At 56.2% G+C, this 24,108-nt stretch overlaps 1 protein-coding gene across 4 annotated transcripts in view; it reads left to right on the top strand.

Annotated features, from left to right (window-relative positions):
* The window catches only part of FAM131C (family with sequence similarity 131 member C), a 301,322-nt gene that overhangs the window by 275,174 nt on the left and 2,040 nt on the right, over positions 1 to 24,108 (top strand). Inside the window, exons 1-6 of one of the 4 annotated variants that reach the window (XM_021095409.2) lie at positions 7,529 to 7,639; positions 10,225 to 10,320; positions 18,207 to 18,322; positions 19,201 to 19,236; positions 19,484 to 19,577; positions 23,804 to 23,986. In XM_021095409.2, the coding sequence (XP_020951068.1) occupies positions 10,245 to 10,320; positions 18,207 to 18,322; positions 19,201 to 19,236; positions 19,484 to 19,577; positions 23,804 to 23,986 (505 nt within the window). In that variant the 5' untranslated portion in view covers positions 7,529 to 7,639; positions 10,225 to 10,244. Of the gene's footprint in view, positions 1 to 7,296; positions 7,640 to 10,219; positions 10,321 to 18,206; positions 18,323 to 19,200; positions 19,237 to 19,483; positions 19,578 to 22,555; positions 23,987 to 24,108 lie in introns of those variants that run through there. The other 3 variants (XM_005665034.4, XM_021095411.2, XM_084962994.1) reach the window with 3 other exon arrangements.

Below are 24,108 nucleotides of genomic sequence, written 5' to 3'. Positions count from 1 at the left end.
GACACAAACCCCTCGGGCTTCAGCTGCCAATGTCTAAACTGTCCAGTTGTGGTCACAGCAACAACATCTAAGGAACCTGCATGAGGCAGGCCCTCGTCTAAGGTGTTACCCAGGATTCGCTCGGTTAGGTCTCACAATAGCTCTGTGTGGTCGAGGCAATTATTATTATGACGATTATTTTCATTTTTGGCCACCCCACGGTGTATGGAGTTCCCAGGCCAGGGATCAGATATGAGGCATAGTCACAACCCAAGCCATAGCTGCAGCAACACCAGGTCCTTAACCCACTGTGCTGGGCTGGGATGGAACCTGCATCCCAATGCTCCCAAGATGCCACCAATCCCATTGTGCCACGTGGGAACTCCCAAGTGCAATTATTATTCCCCCTTTACAGCTGATGAACAGGAGGCCCAGAGAGGGAAGTAATTGCCTAGAGGTGGCAGAGCCAGGATTCAGGTCCAGGAAGTCCATAGGCCTCACTTCTCCACACCATCCCTCTGGCTATCCAGCCCAGACCTCTGACCTCCTGATCTCCCATGGTCCCCCCTGCTGGGGGGGTCACCATCCCCGCCTGGCTTCACCATGGCACCCATCTCAGCGTTAATGCCTGTTTTCTTCTAGTCCCCACATTGACCCCATCCCTAGATTGGGAGCATCTCGGGTCCCATTCATTTGCAGCCGTGTCTCCACATCTAGCACTGCAGGTGTGGCACATAGCAGGGCCTCAGTGGTCCCTGTTCTAGGAGGGACAAAGGGATGCCTGCTCAGGAGCCGGCCTTGGCTTCTCCACAGTGCCCTCTGCTGGTCATATCAAACACTGCCCTGGGGCCTTCGGACCATCAGTTCAGGCCTGATCCCTCCCCATCACCCTAATAACCCCCTGGGTTTATACAGCTCCTTTCTTCCATGGAGCTCAAAGCACTTTCCCATCTGTGATCTCCCTGGCTTGGGCCCAGCCCCAGCAGTGTGGGAGGGCCCAGCATTTCTCTCCCCACTTTACAGCGACAAACCAAGGCCTGGAGAGGGATGGGGCGAGCCCCAGCGTGCTGCTGGCAGATCCAGAAAGGAGCTTATAGGTCCCTTTCCCCAACCCTCTCGGTTACAGATGAACAAACTGAGGCCCAGAGGGGAACAGACTTGCCCAAATAATTCCTGGGCTAGAACCCGGGTGTCCTAAATACTGTCCAGGGCTTTCCCACGGCATCAAGATCTCTGCCTGCAGCTCAGCAAGGCTTGGCCAAGTCATTAAATATAACGAGCCTCTGTTGTCCCATTTGTAAAAAGAACAGTACTTCCTGCCCTGCCTGCCTCCCTGGGGGATGAGGAGACGGAGGACGTGAGAGAGCTCACGACTGGCCGAGAGGTCCGGTGATGTGAGAATGAGGGCAGTGGCCCAAACTGCAGATTTCAGCAGGACCCTCTCCCCCGCCATAACCACAGCCCAGGAGGAGACTCCAGTCCAGGGCTTCACCTTCAGATGGGTTGGCATGCTGTAGATGCTGCCCGCAGCCTGCCCCCACTGACCTGGCCAGGGTATCAAGGGTGGGAGGTAAGAAGAAATGCTGACCAATCGAACCCTAAATCTCAATTCCTCGAGTTCCCACTGTGGCTCAGCAGGTTAAGAACCTGACATAGCATCCGTGAGGATGCGCATTCAATCCCTGGCTTAGATCAGTGGGTAAAAGATCCAGTGTTGCCACAAGCTGCGGCGAAGTTTGCAGATGTGGCTTGGATTTTTGACTGTGGTGTAGGCAGGCGGCTATGGCTTCAATTTGACCGCTGGCCTGGGAACTTCTATATGCAGCAAGCACAGTCATAGAAAAATAAAATAAATAAATAAATATCAATTCCTGCTCTCGCTATGCCCTTCCTGACACTTTTCACAAGTTGTCAATTATTTATTTCAGTGACTTGTTTGTTTGGGGGTTTTTTTGGGCTGCATCCATGGCATGAGGAAGTCCCCAGACCTGGGATTGAACGCATGCCACAGCAGTGACCTGAGCTGCTTCAGTGATAATACTGGATCCTTAACCCACTGAACCACCAGTGAAGCTCCTCCAGTAACTAGTTAATGTCTGCCTTTTCTGCCAGACTCTAGGCCAGGTGTCAGCAAATTTTTTCTGCCAAGGGTGAGATAGCAAATATTTCCAGCTTTGAGGACCATAGGATTTCTGCTGTAAATACACAACTCTGCAGTTGCAAAGGCAAGCAGCCACAGGCAATAGATAAACAAGCGAGAACGGATATGTTTCAATAAAACTTTATTTACCAAAATAGACCAAGGGCCGGATTTGGCTCACGGACCAGTTTGCTGACCCCTCCTCTAATCTCCAAGACAGCTGAGACCTGTCTGATTACTCTCAACTGTATCCCATTATTTACTCAGACAGCACATTTCAGGTGTTGATTTGAGCAATAGTTGATGAATGAAGATGTAAATGAGGAAGCGAAGTGGGGAAGGCCTCTGTGGCTGAGATATGTGTGCTGTGGACCAAATGAGGGAAAGTGCACAGTCTGTGCAAACGTCCAGGGGCCCGAATGGAGGGGATCCTGCCAGTCCCCGGGAGCTACTCGGCTCCAAATCACCCCCGAGGTCAAGATAGAGGGGGAATGCCTGGAGTTCCAGGGCTGCACCAGCATAATCATGGCTTAGTAACCTCTGAAGTTTACCGGGAGGATTAAACAGGACAGGACCCGTAAGGGTCTCAGCACAGCAGCTGGCATATGGGAAGTTCTCAGCTGCTGTGATTATTACTGGTGACCAGAGCGCAGGCAGGGTTTCGGTGTCCCTCCTCCTCAGCTGGGTACCTTTGTGCAGCGTGCACAATGCACAACCTTGAACCATGGCTGGGTCGGAGATGCCAAGCATCGTGCTTTCTGGGTCAACTGGCCAGGGAAGAAGGAATGAAAGCAGTGAAGAATGACGCTGTCTCAGGCTGCCCTCTAGTGGCCACAAGACACGTGACACAGACAGCTCAGGAAGAGCATCTCAGGTGAGCCTAACCTAGTGCTTCTGCCTTGGTCCTAGCAGGGGACCTCCTCCCTGTAGAGATCCTGAGGTTCAGGAATCAGGGTGACAGCCTCTGGAACTTGAAAAAGGGATCCTGTCATGAAGCAGCTGGGGCAGACATTTTCGAGATGAACTCAGCCTGTTCCTGTTCACTCACCAGGCTGGAAGCTGCCCCGGGGTCTGGGGCTGGTCTCACCTGAGTGACCCCAGTGTCTCCTCCATCAGACTTTGAGCTCCCTGAGGACTCTGTCTCCCCCATAAGACTCTGGTCTCACCCTTCTCTCTCTCTCCCTATCCCAGCTTGTTTCCTGGAGGAGGTAGACTCTGACTAGTCACCCCACTTGGGCTAGAAGCTGGAACTGAGAGTGGGCACATTCTGAGGCCATCCTGTGGCCCTCTTCCTCAGGCTTCCCAGAAAGGCCCCAAACCCTGGCTCTTGGGACCCCCAGGCCAGGCTGGGCTTCCAGAGACCCAGGGAACTGAACTCAGCCATTGTCACCTCCAAGGACACTCCCTCCACCTTCAAGACCAGATCAAGTCCTCCTCTACCCTCTCAAGAGCTCCTGCCTAGAACTTTTCAGGGTTGTGATTCTCAATTTGCCTGGGTCATTATTGGGTTAATGCCAACCCCCGCCCCCATTCTGTTCTCGCTCCCCCAGTGAACAGGAACCTGACTCATTCATATCATAATTTCAGCCCCATACAGTGTTGGGCATATAGTAGGTGCTCAATAAGTATTTGCTGGGTGAACGAGAGGTTGAATCAGACAGTCCTGGCCGTAACCCCTTTCTATGGCCTTATATGTGACCTTGGACAAGGCTCACTTTCTTGCCTTCAGTCAACAAATACTTACTGAGCATCTACTATATATTGTTCTGGGCACAGGAGTTCTGGCTTCCAGTTCTATTTTCTTTCTGCTTATCCAGCTCTGCCTGGGAATGAAAACCAATATTGAGGAGATGTTTGAGGCTGGGAGGAGGGCAACCCCAGCCTGAAGTTTCTTCTCTCCCACTGGACCCCGACATATAAGCCAACTGCCCATGTGTCCCCCAGCCTCCCTGCCTCCAAGCCTTTGTGTACCCAGAGCCCTCCTCCATCTCTGCCTGCCAACATCCCACTCAGCCTTCAAAATTCCATTGCTGGGTCACCCATTGCCTTGAAACCATCCTCATGACCCTTGGCAGAGGCAACTCTGCTCCTACCACACTTGGCTGGCATGGGGATGCGCTGCTGTCCACCCTGACCCGAATTATTGGGGCATGTGGCTCCCCTTGCACCGCACCGTCCCGCCTCCCAGGACTGCCTGGGCAGGGACCGAGTCTGATTCATCACTGTAACGGCTCCCGCTGATTAATCTCTCTCTGATCAAACCCTGCAGCATCTGCTCTCTATGCTCCAGTGCCCACCCCAGGACGAGTGGACTGGTTGAATAGGAGCAAGTGGGGCAGGCCACAGGAGTAGGGGTTCCGGCTGGATCCCCAAAAGCATGGATTCAGAGATTTGAAGGGCACAGCCTGGTCACTCACCCTGGTCCTCTCACCCCCCAGGAGTCTCCGCCTCTCCTCCTCCATGGATGGATGAGGCAAGGAGGGCGCAGGAGGGGAGGATAGTGGAAGGTCACAGGGCAGATGGGCTGTGGGCTGAGCTGGGAAAGGACAGCCTGGCCCCGGGGAAGGACAACCACACATCTTGGAGCTGTCTGGGAATCTGGGAATCGTCTGCTTCAGCAGAATTCCAAGGACTGGGAAGGTGAATGTGGGTGTGCCAGGGGGAGCTGTCCACCCCGGTGTGGCCCGGTCTCAGGCTCGTGCCAGGCCTGCGTTGCCAAGCAGGAGACCTGGGTTCTAGTCCCCACTCTGCCACCAACTTGCTGTGTGACCTTGGGCAAGCCCCTGCCTATCTCTGAGCATTCATCTGTGCAATGAGAGGATTTGAGTCAATGTGGAACTGACCAGCACGAATGCTAGAGGCTGGGAGAGCCAGAGCGCCACCCACCCCCCCTGCCTCTGCCTGGGTTGGTAAGCAAGGTACCCTGGGTGGGACCACTCAACCTGTCTCTGTCTCAGGCTGAGGGAGGCACATCCTCTCCCCTCCAAAACTGTCCCATACTCCGTGCTGGGGTCCTCCTCCCTGTCTCCCCCCTCTGCCCCCATAGCTGCCAGGCTGCCAGCTGGGAGCCTCCGCAGCTGTGACCAAGCGTCCTGCGTCATGGTGAGTCAGAGCCCTCCCTCCAAGCCAGCTCCAGTCACCCCATGACAGGAAGAAGAGAAAGGACACCTCTGCCTCCCCTACCCTGGGCCACACAGGATGGGGCCCAGGGCCCAGCGGCAGGCAGGCCGGCTTTTCCATCTCCATGCAAGGCAGCCACACAGCTGGCACTGCCCAAGGCATCCATCCCCTCAGAGCTGTCCTCCCCAAGGCCAGACCGGCGGGGCGGGTGGCAGGGGAGGCTGGTCAGATGGGGGCAGAGCATGCAGGGCTCTGAGCATCCATGACTGGGTATAGCACTGGACTCTAGACTGGCACATCTGTCTTGTTCACACTGGCACATAGTAGGTGCTTTGTACACATCCACTGAATGAAGGCTCAGGCTTCTGGGGGGGAGTAGGGATACTGGTGAGGTAATAATGCATTATATCTGTGTTCACCATTACATTATTTATTTTTAGCCCTGTATCAGTGTCAGTCTTTTTTTTTTTTTTTTTTTTTTTTTGGCTTTTTAGGGCTGCACCTGTGGCATAGTAGTTTGAATCCGAACTACAGCTGCCGGCCTACACCACGGCCACAGCAACTCAGGATCCGAGCCACATCTGTGACCTACACCACAGCTCACGGCAATGCTGGATCCCTGACCCACTGAGCGAAGCCAGGGATTCATCCTGCATCCTCATGGTTCCTAGTCAGATTTGTTTCCACTGTGCCACGATGGGAACGCCCATTGCACACATTATCTCACTCCCATGAGGCAAGATTTTACCCCCATGGAGTTCTCCTTGTGGCACAATGGGATTGGCAGCATCTCTGGAGCACTGGGACACAGGTTCAAAACCCGGCCCCGCGCAGTGGGTTAAGGATCCAGCCTTGCAACTGTGGTTCAGATCTGATCGCATATCCTGAGGGGTGATGAAAAGACCAAAAAAAAAACAAAAAATATTTTTACCCAGTTGGCAGCAAAAAACCTTGAGGCTCGGGGAAGGGAAGCATCTTGCCCAAGGTCACACAGCTTGTGTGAGGTGAGCCCATATTCACAATAGTTCCCCGACCCCCATGGCCAGGGTCATTCTCCACCAGGCTTTTACTCCAGAGAGGGCACCGGGCCTGGGCAAGGAGATAACGTCAGCATCCACGCCACTGCTCCCCACCCCCACCCCTTGGCAGTCCCACCGGGCCCAGATCCAGCCCGGCTAGAGGCCTCCAGCTCCACCCCACCCCCTTGTCTCAAACCTCATTCATCCTTCAAACCCCGCTGGTCCATCCCCAAGTTTTTAAAGAGAACCAGTGAACCTGGCTTCCTCACTTGGAAAAGGGGCACAAGGACACCTGCTCTAACCGATGCCCAAGAACGTGTACGGATGGAGTGAGTCGGCAGGATGTAAAAGTGAGCGCTGAGAAGCTGAGGATCTGTGGGCCATGGGCAGGTTTGCTAAGGAGCTGGGGGTGTGTCTGAGTGTGTGGCTGTGTGTAAATGCCAGTGTGTGTAAATATGGGTGTGTGTGTGTGGGTGTACCCATGTGTGTTTGTGTTCGTGGGTAGGGATGTGAGAGAGCCAGTGTGAGTGATTAGAGGGGCCACTGCGGGCCCCATCGGAAGGGAGCTGCGGGTCTGAGAAAGGACTTGGCCATTCTGCACGGGCTCAGCCCAAAGGGCCTTCTCACCTCGCTGCCGGCGCTTGCAGGAGACCCGGTGGAGGGATCCGAACGCTCATCCCCACCCTCTGTATCCCCAGCCTGGGCCAGTGTTCCCCCCCCCCCCCACCGATGATGTCCCTGACACCTAAGGGCCCTCAGGCAAGGCATCTGATCTCCGTGAGCCTGTGTCTTCCCCTGCCACTTGGGCACAAGAGACATCTGAATGTCGTGTACTTCTTCGTGGCCCAAATGCTGAAATTTCCCTGCCCCCACCGCCCTCTTCCCTGACCTTCAGCCCCTGTCACCAGGTGGCTCGGGAGGCCCGAGGGCCTATGGTCCCCCTCCAGCTCCCCTGCCCCCTGCCCCGGGGCTGCCCCCGCCCCTAGCCTGGCGGCGGCGGCAACAGGTGCGCTGCGGGCGGGGCGCTGGGGGCGGGGCGGCCTCGCGGGCTCCGCGCTCGGGGCTCCGGGCGAGCGCTCCCCGGGGCCGCCCCGCCCGCCGTGCTGCCCGCGGCTGGCAGGGGCGGGCGCGGCGCGGGCGGCGGTGGCGCTCGGCGAGCCGGGCACGGCGGCGGCGGCGGCAGCGGCGGGGACGACCCGGCGGGAACGGCGGCCGAGCGGAGCGGAGCCCCGGGCCCTTCCCTGCGAATCCGCGCTTCCGCTGCGCCAGCGCCGCGCGTGAGCCCCGGGCCCGCGCAGACATGAGCGCCCGGCGGCCGGACGCACTCAAGGCTCAGCGGCCCGACCCCGAGGCCCCGTGATGGGCTCCTGCGTGTCGCGAGGTGAGGGGGCCACAGATCTTGGCGAGGAGAAGCAGGAATCGGGGGCCCGGGTCCCCGCGCCGGGGACGCAGGCACGACCCCTCGGCCTCTCGGGAGAACCTGGGTGGGGGTGGGGGTAGGGGGACGACCCGCCCTTCGCGGCCAGCCGCACACCCCGCCCCCCCCCCCCCGCCGAGTCCCAGGGGACAAGGTGCCCCGAGGGGGTCAGGGCGTGGGAGGGGGCAGCAGCGCGGAGAGAGCGAGCGTGGGGAGGTCACCGCAGCCCCGCTTGGAACCACACCCCACCAGGTGGCAGAAGCAGGGTCGCTACCTTTCCAGCAGCCACACGCCCCCTGCCGTGTGCCTCGGAGGGACGGCAGGCTTCTGATTTCTCCTGGCTTCTCTGGAGGGACTGCGGGACGGCGGGAGAGCAAGCCGACCCTCCTTCCCACGCCCTCCAAGACATAGACCTTAGTAGCTCAGTGCCCCCACTTCTGTGCTCCTTACCCCACGCCCCTGACTTCAGAGTCCCAGACCCCACTGGCCACAAGGGGTTAAAGGAGATGAACAGGTTATAAGGAAGGTTCCCCTTCCCCCACCTTCATCCCTAACTCCTCATCCCCACCCCCATCCTTGGTCAGGGGACAGGAAGGGACAGAGACAGCTGATGTTCCCAGTCACCCCTGGGCCTTTCTGTCTGTCTTTAAAAGCCACTCTGACCTGGCAAGCTCCTGCTCTCTTCCAGTGCCTCAACCCTGAGGCTCCCCCCAAGGCCGTGTCTGGGGAGCTGGAGTGAGCTGCCCTGGCACCATAGTGAGTGGGAGAGGGTGGGAGTGGCAGGGACTTCTACACAAAGCTGGGGGGGTTGGGCAGCTTGGCCTTTGGAACCCTCCCCACCACCAGCTTTCCAACAGGCTGCTGAGTGGCATTTTAGAAGAGGTTGGCTGGGCCATTCTCCCACCCTGGTGAGCCTTTTGGGGTGCGGTGAGGGGGTGACTGAGGCCTTGGCTTCAGCGCTGCAGCCTGAAGCCAAACCCACTGACCCCAATCACGGCCTGGGGGGCGCTGCCACCTTACCTGTCACCCCCAGCAGCTTACCCAGATGTGGAGGGATGACCAGGCCTTGAGGAGGGGCTGGCAGGCCCTGGAGGAGACCTATCCCGGGGGGTGTTGGGGAAGGAGCACACCCCCTCCCCCCACCCTCTGCCCTCTCCGGGGCTCTGCCCACCAGTCCCCGTGGGACATTCAGATAGGTGGCTCAGGATGTCTCAGGAGGGTGTCATGGTGGGGATTAGGCTGTTCTGAGGTTCAGCCACTTATTCATTCATGAAGCTTGATGTTAGTGTGACACCTGCTGTGTGCCAGGCACCATGTACATGCCGGGCCCCCAGAGCGATGAGCCCAGCACAGCGCCTGCTCTGAAGGTACAGAATGACCATAAGGGAAGGGAATTTTAAGAGTGAGGGGGAGTTCCCATTGCGGTGCAGTGGAAATGAATCCGACTAGTAACCACTGGTCTCGCTCAGTGGGTTAGGATTATGGATCTGCTGTTGCCATGAGCTGTGGTGCAGGTCACAGGTGCGGCTTGGATCCTGCATTGCTGTGGCTGAGGTGTAGGCCAGCAGCTGTAGCTCGATTAGACCTCTAGCCTGGGAACCTCCATATGCCGCAGGTGTGGCTCTAAAAAGCAAACAAAAAAAAAGAGAGAGAGAGGAATGTTAAGAATTCTTTAGAACCAACAGGCTTTCCGCGTGTCTCTAGAAACCTCGAAGCTCTGAGCAGGCGCCAGGTGTTGGGGAGCTGGTATTTCCCTGTTGTCTGTCTCCCCCATCACTCAGCCATCCCGTGCCAGGTGCTGGAGGCCCAGCCCCAGGTGGGCCCCAGATGGACTTGGCTGTGAGCGTCAGACCCGAGGAGGAAGAGATGCTTGTTGAAGGTCAGGCTGCCAGGCTGTGTCAGGGCTGGGGACCAGGTCCTCTGACCACCTCATCCCCTGGACCTGGTGCTGGAACCCTCTGCCATGCCTGTCTGAGGTTACCCTGACCTAAGAGAGGTCCTCTCCACCCTTCCCTCTGTGGCTGGGGCTCCTGAGGGCCACCTCTAGATCTAGCTGTGTTTTCAGACCCTGTCCCCCTCCTGAGGGAGTAGGCCCGCTTCTAGCCTCCTCATGCATGCAGGCAAGCTGGATGCAGGTAAAGAAGCTGTGAGCCACGTGAGCCGAGGACAACCATTGTCCCAGCGCTCAGGGTTCTGCGTGGCCTGACCACTAAGCGGAGGCCACCCACCCCTCTAATTGTCACTGATACCCATAGAGTGCTTACGGCTTCCCAGGGCCCCAGTGGGAACATTCTAGGCACAACTAGCTAATTTAGGGTATGTACCGTCCCCGCCCCCATTTTACCAATGGAGAAACTGAGCGGGGCCCAGGGCCCCATAGGTAAGAAAGAGCAGAGGCAGGACTTGAATCCAGTCACACTGACTCCAGAGCCTGGGCCCTTGGCCTCTGTACCACGCAGCCGGCCCTCAGACCCAGGGCAGCTTCCATGAGCCCCGAGCGTCCACATCTGCCCCAATTGCTAATAACAGCCCCTTTGCTCCAAGCACAGCCTGAAGTCTGGAGCCAGGGATGACGTGCCTCCTGCCGAGGGCCAGATGGAGCCCAGAGCCCATACACAGCTTGGGCCACCCCAGCCAAACCCCAGGTACAGGCCACACCTGGCAGAGCCACCCCACTTAGCTTCTGCATGCCAGGCCTGAGAGGTCGGGAGTGCAAACTCTGGAGCCGGCCAGCCTAGGTTTGCACCCCTGCTCGGCCATGCACTAGCCCCGTGACCTCAGCAAGCTGCCTAACCTTGTGTGTGTGTGTTAGTGTTCTCATCTCTAAAATGGGACTAATACTGATCCTGATGCTTTAGGGTTCCCGGGAGGGGATTAAATGACTTAATTCATGCAGATCCCTCAGACCAGTGCCCAGCAAGTAGTAAGCACTGTAAGTTTAGCTGTCAGTTTAATTTAAAATTTTTTTTATTTATTACCTTTCCGTGCAGACAGCTAACCCAGACCCTCTTGGCTGGGAAAGGGGAAGCCATAGACGCTCCAAGCACCATCCTACCTCATGGGAAAAGAAGCAGGTGGCAGGCATTCGAGGTGCTGAGGACACGGGGAAAGGGACTGGAGCCAGATTGAGGCAACAATGCTGTTTCTACCAGCTGTTTTGTGTTTATTATCTATGTTTAAACTACCATTTATTGGGTACTTAGCCTGAGCTGGCTGAGGCATCACTCACCTGACCTCATTAGTCCTCATTGCGTAGGGCTCAGAAATGGGAAAGGTCTTACCTGAGGTCACACAGCCTGGACACAGGGAGAATTTGAATCCCACCCTGTGTGATCCCGGAGCCTGAGTACAGAACACTTTGCTTTCTCAGCCCGGACACAGGGAGAATTTGAATCCCACCCTGTGTGATCCCGGAGCCTGAGTACAGAACACTTTGCTTTCTCAAGTCCCCACTTGGAGAGAGGTACTGAGCATGTGGCCAACGCTTAAAAAATCCAACCTTCTGGAATAACTCAACTGTTGGCATTTGGTTTGGGCTTTCCTGCCACTGCTGGTGACGGTCGCTATGGAGCAATCCATATCTGCCACTTCTCTCCAGCTCCGGGCCTCTCAGCACCCAACCCTTGCCCCTGGCACTGGAACCTCTCTGCCTGCACCTTCCTGCCCCAGGCCTCCCCTCCAGACCACCCGTCAGCTCCTGGCCTTGCCCTGGGGTCTATGCCCTGGGCTGGCAGGTGGTGAGAGCAGAAGTTGGAGACGGAGGTGGTCCTTCTGGAAAGTGAGACATCTGGTCATGTCTGGGAGAAGCCGCACGCTCTAAAGGGGTCACACACGGACTGTGACCCCTTCACCCACAGCCCCCGAGTCCCGTCTCACCTTGGCCCCAGCAGAGCCAGTGTGCAGAGTTCTCCTGGATGCTGTGGGGAGACTGAGAAAGGGGTAGATGGGGGCTTGCCGTTTAGACGCTCACAGTCTGAGGAGGGAGACACAACCTTGCCCTTGGAGTAGCCTAGTGGAGAGGCAGGCAGGACACACACACACACACACACACACACACACACACTTGGAAAAATGGCCTGTAGACCTTCTAGGTCAGCACTGGTCAGTGAATAGAGCACAAGCATTGGAGTTTTACACTGGCCTAGGTTTGAACCTCATTTCTGCCACTTTCTGGCAGGTGACCTTGCAGGAGTGATTTAACCTCTCTGAGCCTCAGTTTCCCCACATGTAAAATGGGCATAATAGCATCTACTGTGCAATGTTAAGATTGAATGAGTGAGAAGGGATGGAAAAGCCGAGGAAAGTACCTGAACCATAATAGGTACTCAGTACACAGAGTCAGCAGATCACATAGGCCAGATTTTGCCCATTAGGGCTCCTGCTAAGGGACCAGCCCAATACAGCTAAGGCCAATCTGGCAGGCTACCTGGAGGAGGTGAGGCTAGAGCAGGGTGTTCAAAGAAGTCGGGCCACAGGAAGGCAGAGGCTGTGGAAAGGAGCCAGGATGTGTGGAAGGTCCTGGAGAGGACATGGAAAGGGACCCCTCTGGGCATTTCTGAGTTGCACCTGCTGATGGATGGATGAACTACTGCTGAGGCTCTGGTGACCTGAAAACAGTGTCCTGAGAAGTGGGGGGCACTTTTGTCTTCTCAAGGCCAGGCCGCTGCCAAGCTCTGGGGGACAGACTGAGGCCATGGCAGTGACTCACAAGGGCTCACCCTTGGGGGGCCTCCCTCTCAGAACCCCCAGGGCAAGCTGCAGCCCTGGGGACAGGACCAGAGATGTGACACCCTAGATCTGTCCCACCCTAGATCCCAGAATGAGGATCTGAGGCCTAGGAGGGGAGGGGGACAGGGAGGGTGTCGCTTCTGGAGTGTTTGCAGTGGCAGGTGTCTCGCCTCACGGCAGCTCTTTCCAGGGTTCTCATTTCACAGATGAGAACCCCAAGGCGCCCCGGGGCCGTGCCGCAGGCCCACAGCCCTGGAGCTAGCCTTGAAGAGCCTAGATTTAAACCCAGGGCAGTGACCTTGGAAGGAGCACCTTGCCGGCTGTGCTCTGTGCAAGGCTGGAGCCTGGCCTGTCAGAGCCGGGTGGCACACACCCGGCCAGTGGCTGGAGGGAGGACCCCATCGGGCACTCAGCCGCAGGGGTCCTGAGAAGCTTAGAGGGGAGGCCCGCAACTGTCCAGGGAAGGGACTTGAGACCCAGGCTGCTGCTCAGCTACTGTGTGCTTTCAAGAGGAGCTTTGCCCTCTCTGGGCTGCTAAGAAGGAGCAGGGTGAAGGATGGGACCTCCCTGTGCTCAGGGAGGTGTGGGGCAGGGTGTAGGACCCCGGGAGACACACTGGGGGCAGATGGCAACTATGATGACTAATGGGCTGGGACCCGGGGCACCAAGGAACAGCCACGGGGGCCGGACGACTAGGAAGGAGGTGAGAGGAATCTTGAGTGGTTACGTTGCCGGCTCACCCAAGGAATGAGCAGAGAAAACCACTGTGGGAGCTTTGCAGTAAGAGGAGTTTAGGTTAGACATCAGGGGGAACTTTCTGGGTGGCTGGAGTCTATAGCAGATTGAGGAGCTGGCATAGGCAGGCAGGAAACATCCTTTGTGAGCAGAGACTCTCTAGTTGAAGGCAGAGGGACGGAGGGGACATCTAGATGACACCCCTTCTCCTTGAAGGCTCAAGATGGCCCTCTCCAGGCTGCCATGGCAACCAGAAGCCTGTCACTTCTGTGGCCAGGGCACGTGGGGGAGGGGCAGAGCTGAGAAGGGACCTCAGACCTTGAGTTCAGGGGAGTAGGGTGTGGACAGGGAAAGGGAGGGGCCCCCCTTCAGCTCCCTCGGAAGAGGAAGGTGCTCACAGGAGCAGAGGCTAGGGGTCTCCTCAGGCTACCCCCCAGCCCCCACCCCACGAGAAACGCTGTGTTTTTCCAGTTGCCAGTGGTGACGTGGCTCCCGGTCCCAGCTGGGCGAAGAGCAGCCTGTGATTTCACCCTGGGCTGGTTCATTACCTGACGTCTCCATAGCAACCAGCCTGTGACATCACGGGGCCAAAGTCCTCAGGGGGAGAAGGCAGCTTTGACAGAGGCGCCTGCACCCCAACGGAGGTGGGGGGGGCAGGAGGGCCGGGGCGGGGCTGGGAGCCAGGAGTCCACGTCTGCCACCACCCCAACGAATGACCTTGTTCAAGTAATGTCTCCTCCAGGCCTCTGACATCACCTGCCAGCACCCCCTTGCTCCCCAAGTCTGTGGTTTGCAGTTTTATTTTTATTTTTTATTCATTTTGGCCCTCACCCTCGGCAGGTGGAAGTTCCCGGGCCAGGGATCGAACCCGAGCCACAGTTGCAGCCTGCACCACAGCTGCAGCAACACTGGATCCTTAATCAGGAGCTTCCTGTGGTTGCAGTTTTAAAACAGTGCCAGGTGATGGGCAGGGGCCTGGGAACACTCCAGCACCCTTCAGAGTGCCTGGGAGGCAGCCTGCAGCCAGCAGCGCCCTGTCTACCCCTTGGGGGCCTGCCTTATGCATGCTGGAACCTTAAGAGTGACTTTCAAGCTTTCTTGACTGGACCCATAAGAATAAATATGTTTCACATCGTGATCCAGTACACATACATAGAAAAGTCTTAGTGTATACACAGGTGTGTCTGTGAACTTTAAATAGAGGCTTTGTGGAGTTCCCATTGTGGCTCTGGAGGTTAAGAACCCAACACAGCATCCCCGAGGACGCTGGTTTGATCCCCAGCCCTGCTCAGTGGGTTAAGGATCTGGCGTTGCCACAAGCGGCATAGGTCCCAGATGAGGCTTGGATCCGGTGTTGCCGTGGCTGTGGCTGTGGCTGTGGCTTAGGCCTGCAGCTGCAGCTCCCATTCAGCCCCTAGCCTGGGAGCATCCACATGCTGCAGGTGGGGCCGGAAAAATAAAAAGAAACAGAGGCTTCGTGAAATAGCACTTAATCTGACTGTCGTGGGTCTGGTATTTTCTACTCAATTCTATTTCATTCTTTTAAAAGATGCTTTAGTTGCTTACATGACCCACTGAAGGATGCGCCCCTGCTTTGAACACCACCTTTGAGGGGCCTTGAAGGTGGCCTCTGGGTACATAGAAACTCTGCAGCCCAGAGAGGGATTAGACAACAACTTTCATCCTGTAGCCCATCCAACACTCCCCTTCTCCCCTTGAGCAGGAGCTGGCCATACCCAAGAACCACTGTCTGTTTTTTTTTTTTTTTTTAAGGCCACACCCGCGGCATATGGAGCTTCCCAGGTGAGAGGTTGAAGCGAATCAGAGATGTAGATGCCCGCCTACACCATAGCCACAGCAACGCAGGACCCGAGCTGCATCTTCAACCTACACCACAGCTCGCAGCAACACTAGATCCTTAACCCACTGAGCAAGGCCAGGGATTGAACCTGCAACCTTATAGATACTAGTTGGGTTCCCACTGAGCCATGACGGGAAGTCCACTGTCTGCTCTGTGCTCTGCTCCCTCCCTCGCCTTTCTGGGTCCCTTTCTCCTCTGCCATGGTAGCGTCTGGGCTGAGGAACCTGAGAAAAAATGGCCAAGACATTTGTATTGATTTGACACTGCAGGGGGCTTGCTTGGCCGACACCTGCTCACTCCCTCTGTGTGGTAGGTGCCCAAATATTCCTTCCTTCCTTCCTTTTTTTTTTTTTTTTGTCTTTTTGCCATTTCTTGGGCCGCTCCCGCAGCATATGGAGATTCTCAGGCTAGGGGTCTAATCGGTGCTGTAGCCGCCAGCCTACGGCAGAGCCACAGCAACTCGGGATCCGAGCCATGTCTGCGACCTACACCACAGCTCACAGCAACACCGGATCGTTAACCCACTGAGCAAGGGCAGGGACCGAACCCGCAACCTCATGGTTCCTAGTTGGATTCGTTAACCACTGCGCCACGATGGGAACTCCCCTTCCTTCATTCTTACAACAGATATTTCACGAGCACCTCTTATGTGGCAGGCCCTGGGCAGGTGCTGGGGCTAACAGAGCCCCAGCCCTCATAGAGCTTTAGAACTTGTCCTCTCATGAGAAACCGTGAACAAGGAAACAGACACGGTGTGGGGTGTGGGGTGTAAAGCGAGGTAAGGGGGTAGAAAGATTCGGTGTCATATGAATTCAGGTGGTTTGGGGAGGCCTCGCTGAGGTTACACCATTTGAGCAGAGACCTGAATGGAGTGACGGAATGAACCTGTATGTGCGAGGAGAGAGTCCCATTTGGTGGAAAGGAATGGCCAGTGCAAAGGCCCTGAGGCACGAGTGTGCTGGCTATGCCTGAGGACCAGCCAGGAGAGTAATCACTATGGCTGGAGGGAGAGAGGTAGACACGAGGTGGTGGAGGGGGGGCAGGGTCTTCCAAGCTAGCGTGTGTGAATTCTTCGGGGAGCCCTGGGGCAGTCTCCCCACTACAGAGCCCGTGTAGTGTTGTGGAAGATCTGACCTGGTTTGATCTCTTTCATCCCCTGCCGAACTCCCTTTTCCTCCTGAAGTGGTCCACCCTCCAGCTTCTTGGGGCTGGGGTCCCCTTGCCTGCAAGCAGCCCCCTAGGGGACACCAGCGAGGCTCAAACCTTGCCAGTTCCTCAGTGTCTGCCTGACCCTTGAAACCTTACAATCCTTGCCATGCTGGAGGTGGGAGGGCAGGCTGCCTCCTGCCTCCCTGACCCCTGCCCGGGGCCCGAGCCTGACCCCGCAGCAGCCACCTCTCCCCAGTTATGGAGAGGGAGGGGTGAGCTGGAGTAGGGGAGATGCCAGCCTCTCCTTTGCCAGCTTCGCCAATTTCTGCGAGTGGGTCTCTGGGAGCCCCTCATTTGGCCTGAGGGGAGACATAGGTAGAGTCAGAAGGTAGTTGACAGCTGGGGTAGCAGAGCCACGGTTCAGATTCGATCCCTGGCCCAGGAACTTCCATATGCTTCAAGTGCGGCAAAAAAAAAAAAAAAAAAAAAAAAAAAAAAAAAAAATAGACAAACCAGGTTCTCCCTGGCCAGCCTGTTCAATGTGGCCCTCCCTGTCCTCATGCCAGCCGCCTGTCACTTCCCCCACAGTCATCACCCTCTGGTATTTATTTGGGTGTCTAATCTCTGTGCCCACAATGAATGTGAGCACCATGAGGGCAGAGACCATGGCAGCCCTGCTCACTGCTCTGCGTCTAGAGCCTAGAATTCTGCCTCACTCGTTGTGGTGCTGACGTTGTTTTTAGGGCTGTACCTGCAGCTTATGGAAGTTCCCAGCCTAGGGGCTGAATCGGAGCTAGAGCTGCTGGCCTACACCACAGCCACAGCAACTCAGGTTCTGAGGTGCATCTGTGACCTACACCACAACTCATGGCAATGCCAGATCCCCAACCCACTGAGCAAAGCTAGGGATCGAACCTGCATCCTCATGGATACTAGTCAGATTCGGTTCCACTGCGCCACAACGGGAACTCCCCCTGCCTCACTTTTAAAGAAAGCTGCTGTGAGGTGGGGGAGGTGGGGAGAGCAGATGCCCTCTTGGAGGCAGCTGACACGCCAGGGTGCTTTAGCTGGGCCAGGAGGGAAGTGGACCCAAGGAGCCAGTGGAAGGTGGTAGAATACAAGGATGGGATTGGAGGTCTCCAGGAGGTCAAAAATGTGCTGGAGTTATTCGCTAGAATTAGTCACAGGCAGATGGGCCAGCCATTCCCACTTGTATCCTACAAGCTCTCCTTTGCGGATGCCCTTGACCCTCTCAACCCTCCACCTGCTTCATGCCTGAACCCTCAGAGCTGCACGTTGCTGGGGAAAGTCACCAGCCTCCGGTTAAATCAGTGCCCACGCTCCCCAGAGATCCTTCTCTGTTTCTCTGACACCTGCCAGTTTGCTTCCGGCGAGGTTGGCGACCTCATCCCCTCTCCTTCTGGAACCTCCAACACAGACACCCCCGGCTGCTCCCTGCACCCTGCTGCTGGCTTCTCTCCAGCTCTCTAGCTGAGATCCAGGGGGCTTGGAAGGCATCGACCCATTCTCTCCACCACGGATCACATGGTCTGCTTTCCGTCTTGATGAAAGAAGAGCCGTCCCTGCTGAGGGGTCCAGGAAGGAGGGGACCTGACTGGACTCCTCACCTGTGGCCTCGAGTCTGTTTTCTACAAAATGACCTGAGTGGAGTTTCCGACGTGGCTCAGGGCTTAATGAATCCGACTAGGAACCACGAGGTTGCGGGTTCAATCCCTGGCCTCACTCAGTGGGTTAAGGATCCTGTGTTGCTGTGAGCTGTGGTATAGGTCGCAGACATGGCTTGGATCTAGTGTTGCTGTGGCTGTGGTGTAGGCCGGCAGCTACAGTTCCGATTCGACCCCTAGCCTGGAAACCTCCATATGCTGTGGGCGCGGCCCTAGAAAAGACAAAGAGACAAAAACAAAACAAAACAAAACAAAAAAGTGACTGAGGAATAAGAAAGAAACGCCCCCCGTCTCTCAGAACTGGCTTGAGCAAGCTTCGTAAGCAAGAGTGCACTGGGCTTTTCTAAGTCCCACCTGTTTTTCTTATTTCCAGATTTGTTCACAAGTGCCCACAAGGACTGCCCCATGCCCCAGGGCACGGCCCCTCTGAGCCCGAACTTGCCCTCCAGCTGCCCACCCATCATGGCTCCAGACCGTGTCACTGGCAAGGTAATTGGTGTCGCTTCATCCCCACCTTCTTCCTGCACTAGGCCCTGGTTCTTGGGCTGTGCCCTACGGGTCCCCAGAGGGAGCAGAAGCCATGTCAAGCTCCTTTCCACCTGCCAGGCTTGGCTACTTCCTGTGGGATCAGGGCCCCTAAGGGTTGGTACTCAGCTGGATGAAGGTCTGAACTGGCTGGGCATCCAAGGACTGAACCAGCCTGCTGAGAATAGAGAGCCCCATGCTGAAGCCTTCCCATCCAAGGTAACTCAGGCTTGCGGGTAACACGTTCTGTTACCAGCCCACGACTCCCTAGCAGCCTGCACTGCCTGCTGGAGAGGAAAGGCCTGGAATTCTCAGTCCAGGAGATCTGGAAGGTCTAGCAAGGAGCCTCCAATCCTGGTGCATAATTTCCACCTTTGCCCCCGAGGTTGTGGCTTGAACCTACTGGTTAATGCAATTACCTTTTTTTGGAGCATATACCACAGGCCAAGTGTTGTGCCAGGCATTTTGCCTACATTATGTCATTTATGCGTCAAAACAGCCCGGGAGGTAAATGGCATTGTGACCATTTTACAGAAGATGAACCTGATGTTCTGAGATGTTCAGGCACCTGTCCAGGGATACCCAGGTAGCAATGGCAGAGTCAAAACTCGAACCCAGATCTGATCCAGCCCCTGTACCCACTGCCTCTCCTGGCAGACCCACCGCTGCCCCGCCTCCACCCCCCAGACCACTTCTGTCCCCGCCAGGGGACACCAGGGCATAACCCATGAGTAGGCAGACCCTGACTTCAGGGAGCACCAGAAAGCTGACCCAGGGCTTCATGCCATCTGCTGGCACACTGTGCCAGGCTCCGCCTGTTCCTCTTTCTCCCTTTGTTTTAGGACAAACAGATGGATTTCTGTTGGGATCCTTGGCAGGTCAGTGCACGTGCCCCGCCCCTGGTCTAACCAGCCCCAGCTGCCCCTGCTGCCCCCGCCTCTGCTCGGCCCAGCCCGGGCACATGGAGCTGCCCACCCGGTGGGGGGGTGCTGAGGACATAGGTCCTGTGGGGGTTGGCAGGATTGCCCAGAGTACCTGGGGAGGGTGGGTAAGGGGGCTGGGAGGGGTGGGGGATGCCATCTCGTAGGTCTGCCTCCCCCTGCTCACCCCCTCCCCCTCCTGCAGAGGTGCTTCCAGACCACCAATGGCTACCTGTCCGACTCCAGGTCGTGCTCCAGCAACTATAACGTGGCAGCCCTAGCCACCTCATCCCTTGTGGGTAAGCTCTGCTGCCCTTGAAGTTGGCAACCCCCCACCCCCAGGCACTAGCTGTGGGAAGGTCAAAGGTGAATTGCAGCTGGAAGGGTCGCCACCCTGTTGGAGTCAACATTTTTGTTTGTTTTTTTTCCTTTTTAGGGTTGCACCTGTGGCCTATGGAAGTTCCCAGGCTAGGGGTCAAATTGGAGCTGCTGGCCTACACCATAGCCTCAGCAACGTGAGATCCAAGCCCCGTCTTCGACCTACACCACAGCTCATAGCAACACCTGATCCTTAACCCACTGAGTGAAGCCAGGGATCGAACCCTCGTCCTCATGGATACTAGTTGGGTTCTTAACAGGCTCACCCACAGTAGGAACTCCGGATTCGACTTTTTCTAAAGGCCAGGCTCCATGCTGGGCCCTGCAGTACTTAGGGTTCCTGCCCCTGGCACCGCCCCCCCTCCCCCCGCCCCCGCTGCCGTGTGTTGAATTGTTGTATCCTCCAGAAGTTCTGGGAGATGGCCCTGATTTTCCGGGCGTCTGCCCCGTGTGGTCTCCCCGCCCCTCTGCAGACGTTGAAATCTGCCACTCAGGCCAGCATGGGTTGGGGTTCCCTAGAAGCAGAGCCCGAGTTGAGAATTGTCGTGCTAGTGATTTGCTGAGGGAGTGTTCTGGAAGGGAACCTGTAGGAAGGAAGGGAGCCAGGGCAGCAGCACAGGGCAGGGCAGGGAGCTCGGCAAAGGTGTGGTGGCAGAAGTCTTGTCCTTCTCAGCCCGATTCCATGGGAGCTCCGGAGCATGACTCGCACCACGGGATTCGTGGCGCTGAGGCCAGGTGGCTGATTTTATGTTATTCCTCCAGCAGTCTGTCACTGGCTGCCACTGGGCTCTCCCACCTCCCCAGCTTCTCCAGGTGAGGCAGTTCCCATTGGCCAAAGGCAAGGCTCCTGAGAAGGATGCGGGTGTGAGCTGCCAGCAGCAGCAGCCAGGAAAGGGGCCTCGCTGGGCCACCAGGTCTCCCAGGCTGTCCTCAGCCGGCCAGCTCCTCTCTGCTCACAGCTTTGCTCCTTGTCCCTCAGGCTCTCATGTCATTAAATCCTCATGGCCCTTGCTGCCCCCTGACCTTTGCCTTGCCCTTTCCTCTACCCCATCTGCCCCTCGGGGGCCACTGAACCCCCCCCAGAAACCCTCTCTGGTTGCCAGACTCCCCAGCCCTGGGGGATCACCCCCTGCTTGTTCACCCCCATCCCCCCATTTCCCCAGAGTCATACATCTGTTTTTTTCTCTTAAATATTGCCTTTCCTCACATGCACGACTTCTAGGACCAGTGACCCCCAGGTCTGTGTTCTCAGCCTTGGTTAAAGGAGATGCTGAACTGTTCTTGATGACCTTCTTTCTGTCACCTTTCACAGCCGACCCGTCTACTCCCAAGAACCCCTCCAGCACCCCCTGCCCAGCCCTGTCCTGTCTCTTGCTGGGTCCCTTCAATGGCCCCTGGTGTCCCCCTGTCTCCACCCTTGGTCCCTGGTCCCCTAATGAGGATGCTCTTCCTAAACAATGGATCTGACTTGTCACTCTCCCGCTCATTATCCTGCTGTGGCTCCCCATTGCTCTAAAGGACAATGGCAGGGAGTTCCTGTTGTGGCGCAGCAGAAATGAACCCGGCTAGGAACCATGAGGTTGCAGGTTCAATCCCTGGCCTCATTCAGTGGATTGGGGATCTGGCGTTGCTGTGAGCTGTGGTGTAGGTCGCAGATGTGGCTTGGATCTGGTGTTGCTGTGGCTCTGGCGTAGGCCGGCAGCTATAGCTCTGATTCAACCCCTAGCCTGGGAACCTCCATATGCCATGGGTATGGCCCTAAAAAAAAAAAAAGATAGCAAGAAAAAAAAAAAAAAAAAAAAAAAAAGGACAACGGCAGTGCCCTCAGTCTGGCTCTTTCAGCCCCCAGTGTGGCCCCTGTTGGGCTTGCCAGCCTCTCTGCCGCCCTACTCCTGGTCTTGCCCTGGTAGTCCTAGAACAATGCCACACTCTTCCTTGCTTTCATCCTCTTCTCATCTTTGAAATAGCCTCCTTCTTGCCTCCGCTTATCCAACCCAAGCTGCCTTGAAAGCCTGACTCAGGTCCTCCTCTTCCAGGAAGACTTCCCTGCCTGCTACACCCCCCGCCCCCACTGGTCTCACCCTCAGCAGATCTGTCACTGTCCTAGGCACAAGGGATGCATTCTTTTTTTATTAAACTTTTTATTAAAGTATAGTTGATTTACAGTGTTTCTTCCATTTCTCTATATAGCAAATGACCCAGCCATACATACACATGCATTCTTTTTTTTTTTTTCCGTACTATCTTCCATCATGTTCTAACCCAAGAGATTAGACACAGTTCCCTGTGCTGTACAGTGGGACCTCATTACTTCTCCATTCTGAATGTAATATTTTGCATCTGCCAACCCCAAACTCCTCATCCATCCCCTTCTCTGCCCTCAACACTGGCAAACATAAGTCTGCTCTCCGTGTCCCTGAGCTGTTTTTGTTTTGTAGACAGGATCATTTGTGACATATTTTAGATTCCGCATATAAGTGATACCACATGGTATTTGTCTTTCTCTCTTTTTTTTTTCCCATCTTTTATTTATTTTTTTTTAGGGCTCCACCTGTGGTGTATGGAAGTTCCCAGGCTAGGGGCCGAATCTGAGCTCTTGCCAGCCTATGCCCCAGCTCACAGCAATTCCAGATCCTAAACCCACTGAGTGAGGCCAGGGATCAAACCTGCGTCCTCATGGATATTAGTCGGATTCATTACATTTGAGCCACAATGGGAACGCCTATCTTTCTCTTTATGACTTACTTCACTTAGTCTGAGAATCTCTAGTTCCAGCCATGTTATTGCAGATGGCATTGTTTTGTTCTTTTTTATGGCTGACTAGTATTCCATTTTATAGATGTACCACATTTTTTTTGTCTTTTTTAGGGGTGCACCGGCAGCACATGGAGGTTCCCAGGCTAGGGGTCCAATCAGAGCTGTGGCCGCCGGCCTCTGCCAGGGCCACAGCAACACTGGATCCAAGCCTCAGCTGCAACATACACCATAGCTCACGGTGAGGCCAGGGATCAAACCTGCATCTTCATGGATGCTAGTCAGAATTGTTAACCGCTGAGCCACAGTGGGGACTCCTGAACCACATCTTAATCCATTCATCTGTCGGTGGACATTTAGGTTGTTTCCATGTCTTGACTATTGTGAATAGTGCTGCAGTGAACATACAGGTGCATGTATATTTTGAGTTCTAGTTTTATCCAAATGCATGCCCAGGAGTGGGATTTCTGTGACATATGTTAGTTCTGTATTTAGTTTTCTTCTCTTTTCTTTTTTTGGTCTTTTTAGGGCTGCAACCGTGGCATATGGAGGTTCCCAGGCTAGGGTGTCGAATGGGAGCTGCAGCTGCCGGCCTACACCACAACCACACCAACGCGGGATCTGAGCCACATCTGCAACCTACACCACAGCTCGGGGCAACGCCAGATCCTTAACCCACTGAGCAAGGCCAGGGATCGAAACTGCATCCTCATGGATGCTAGTCAGATTCGTTTCCACTGAGCCACGAAGGGAACGCCTATATTTAGTTTTCTGAGGAAACTGCATACTGTTTTCCTCAGTGGTTGTACCAATTTGCAGTCCCAGCAACGGTGAAGGAGGGTCCCCTTTTCTCCACACCCTTTCCAGCATTTGGTATTTGGGGGGCTGCACTCTTAGAACGTGTTCACTGATAGAGAAAGGGAGGGCTGGGTGGATCTTGAATGGATCCTTTGAGTGGATCTCCTTGAGCAGAAGGGTCTAAACTTGGTCAGAAAGGAAATGAGGGGCGTGGCGAGCCTGAGGCAGTGGCACCGGGTGGGCAGGAATGTTGATGGGGAGCGGGGGACACTGGGAGGGTGTGGGGCCTGCAGGTGGGTGGGGAACATGTACATGAGGGGCCTCAGGGTTGGGGAGGCCTTGGGGCAGGCGGGGAGGGGGCACGAGGCCTTGTCTGGGCATGAGGAGTGGGCTGGTATAGGCTTTGTGGGTCCAGGCCCTTGAGGTCACGGGGCACTGGGTGAGTACAGGGTGCTGAGGGGATGTGGTGTACAGGCCATTGGATGCCTGCAGTACTCAGGGGCCTGGGGGACTGGGGGGCCTGGGGTACTGGAAGTGGGGCCCCGAGCTGGGCCTTGGGTCAGGGCTGTCACCCATCTGCCCCCAATTCCCCCAGGAGTGGTGCAAAGCATCAAGGACCACATCACAAAGCCCACGGCCATGGCACGTGGCCGCGTGGCCCACCTCATTGAGTGGAAGGGTTGGAGTGCCCAGCGTTCGGGCTGGGAGCTGTCCCCGGCCGAGGACGAGCATTACTGCTGCCTCCCAGACGAGCTGCGGGAGGCCCGCTTTGCCGCAGGTCAGTGGGGGGTCAGGGCGGGGTACCTGGGGACAGAGACTGGCCCAGACCTTGGTCCTTAGGGGACCTAGGGTCCCCCTGGGCATTGTTTGGGTAGAGAGAAATAACGCCATGGGGTGGGG

Source organism: Sus scrofa, chromosome 6, assembly GCF_054392235.1.
Source record: "Sus scrofa isolate SSC_HxYL_T2T_F1_AM1 chromosome 6, Sscrofa_HxYL_maternal_Yorkshire_Landrace_v2.0, whole genome shotgun sequence".
Taxonomy (NCBI): Eukaryota; Metazoa; Chordata; class Mammalia; order Artiodactyla; family Suidae; genus Sus; species Sus scrofa.
This window is presented reverse-complemented; position numbering and strand designations above follow the sequence as displayed.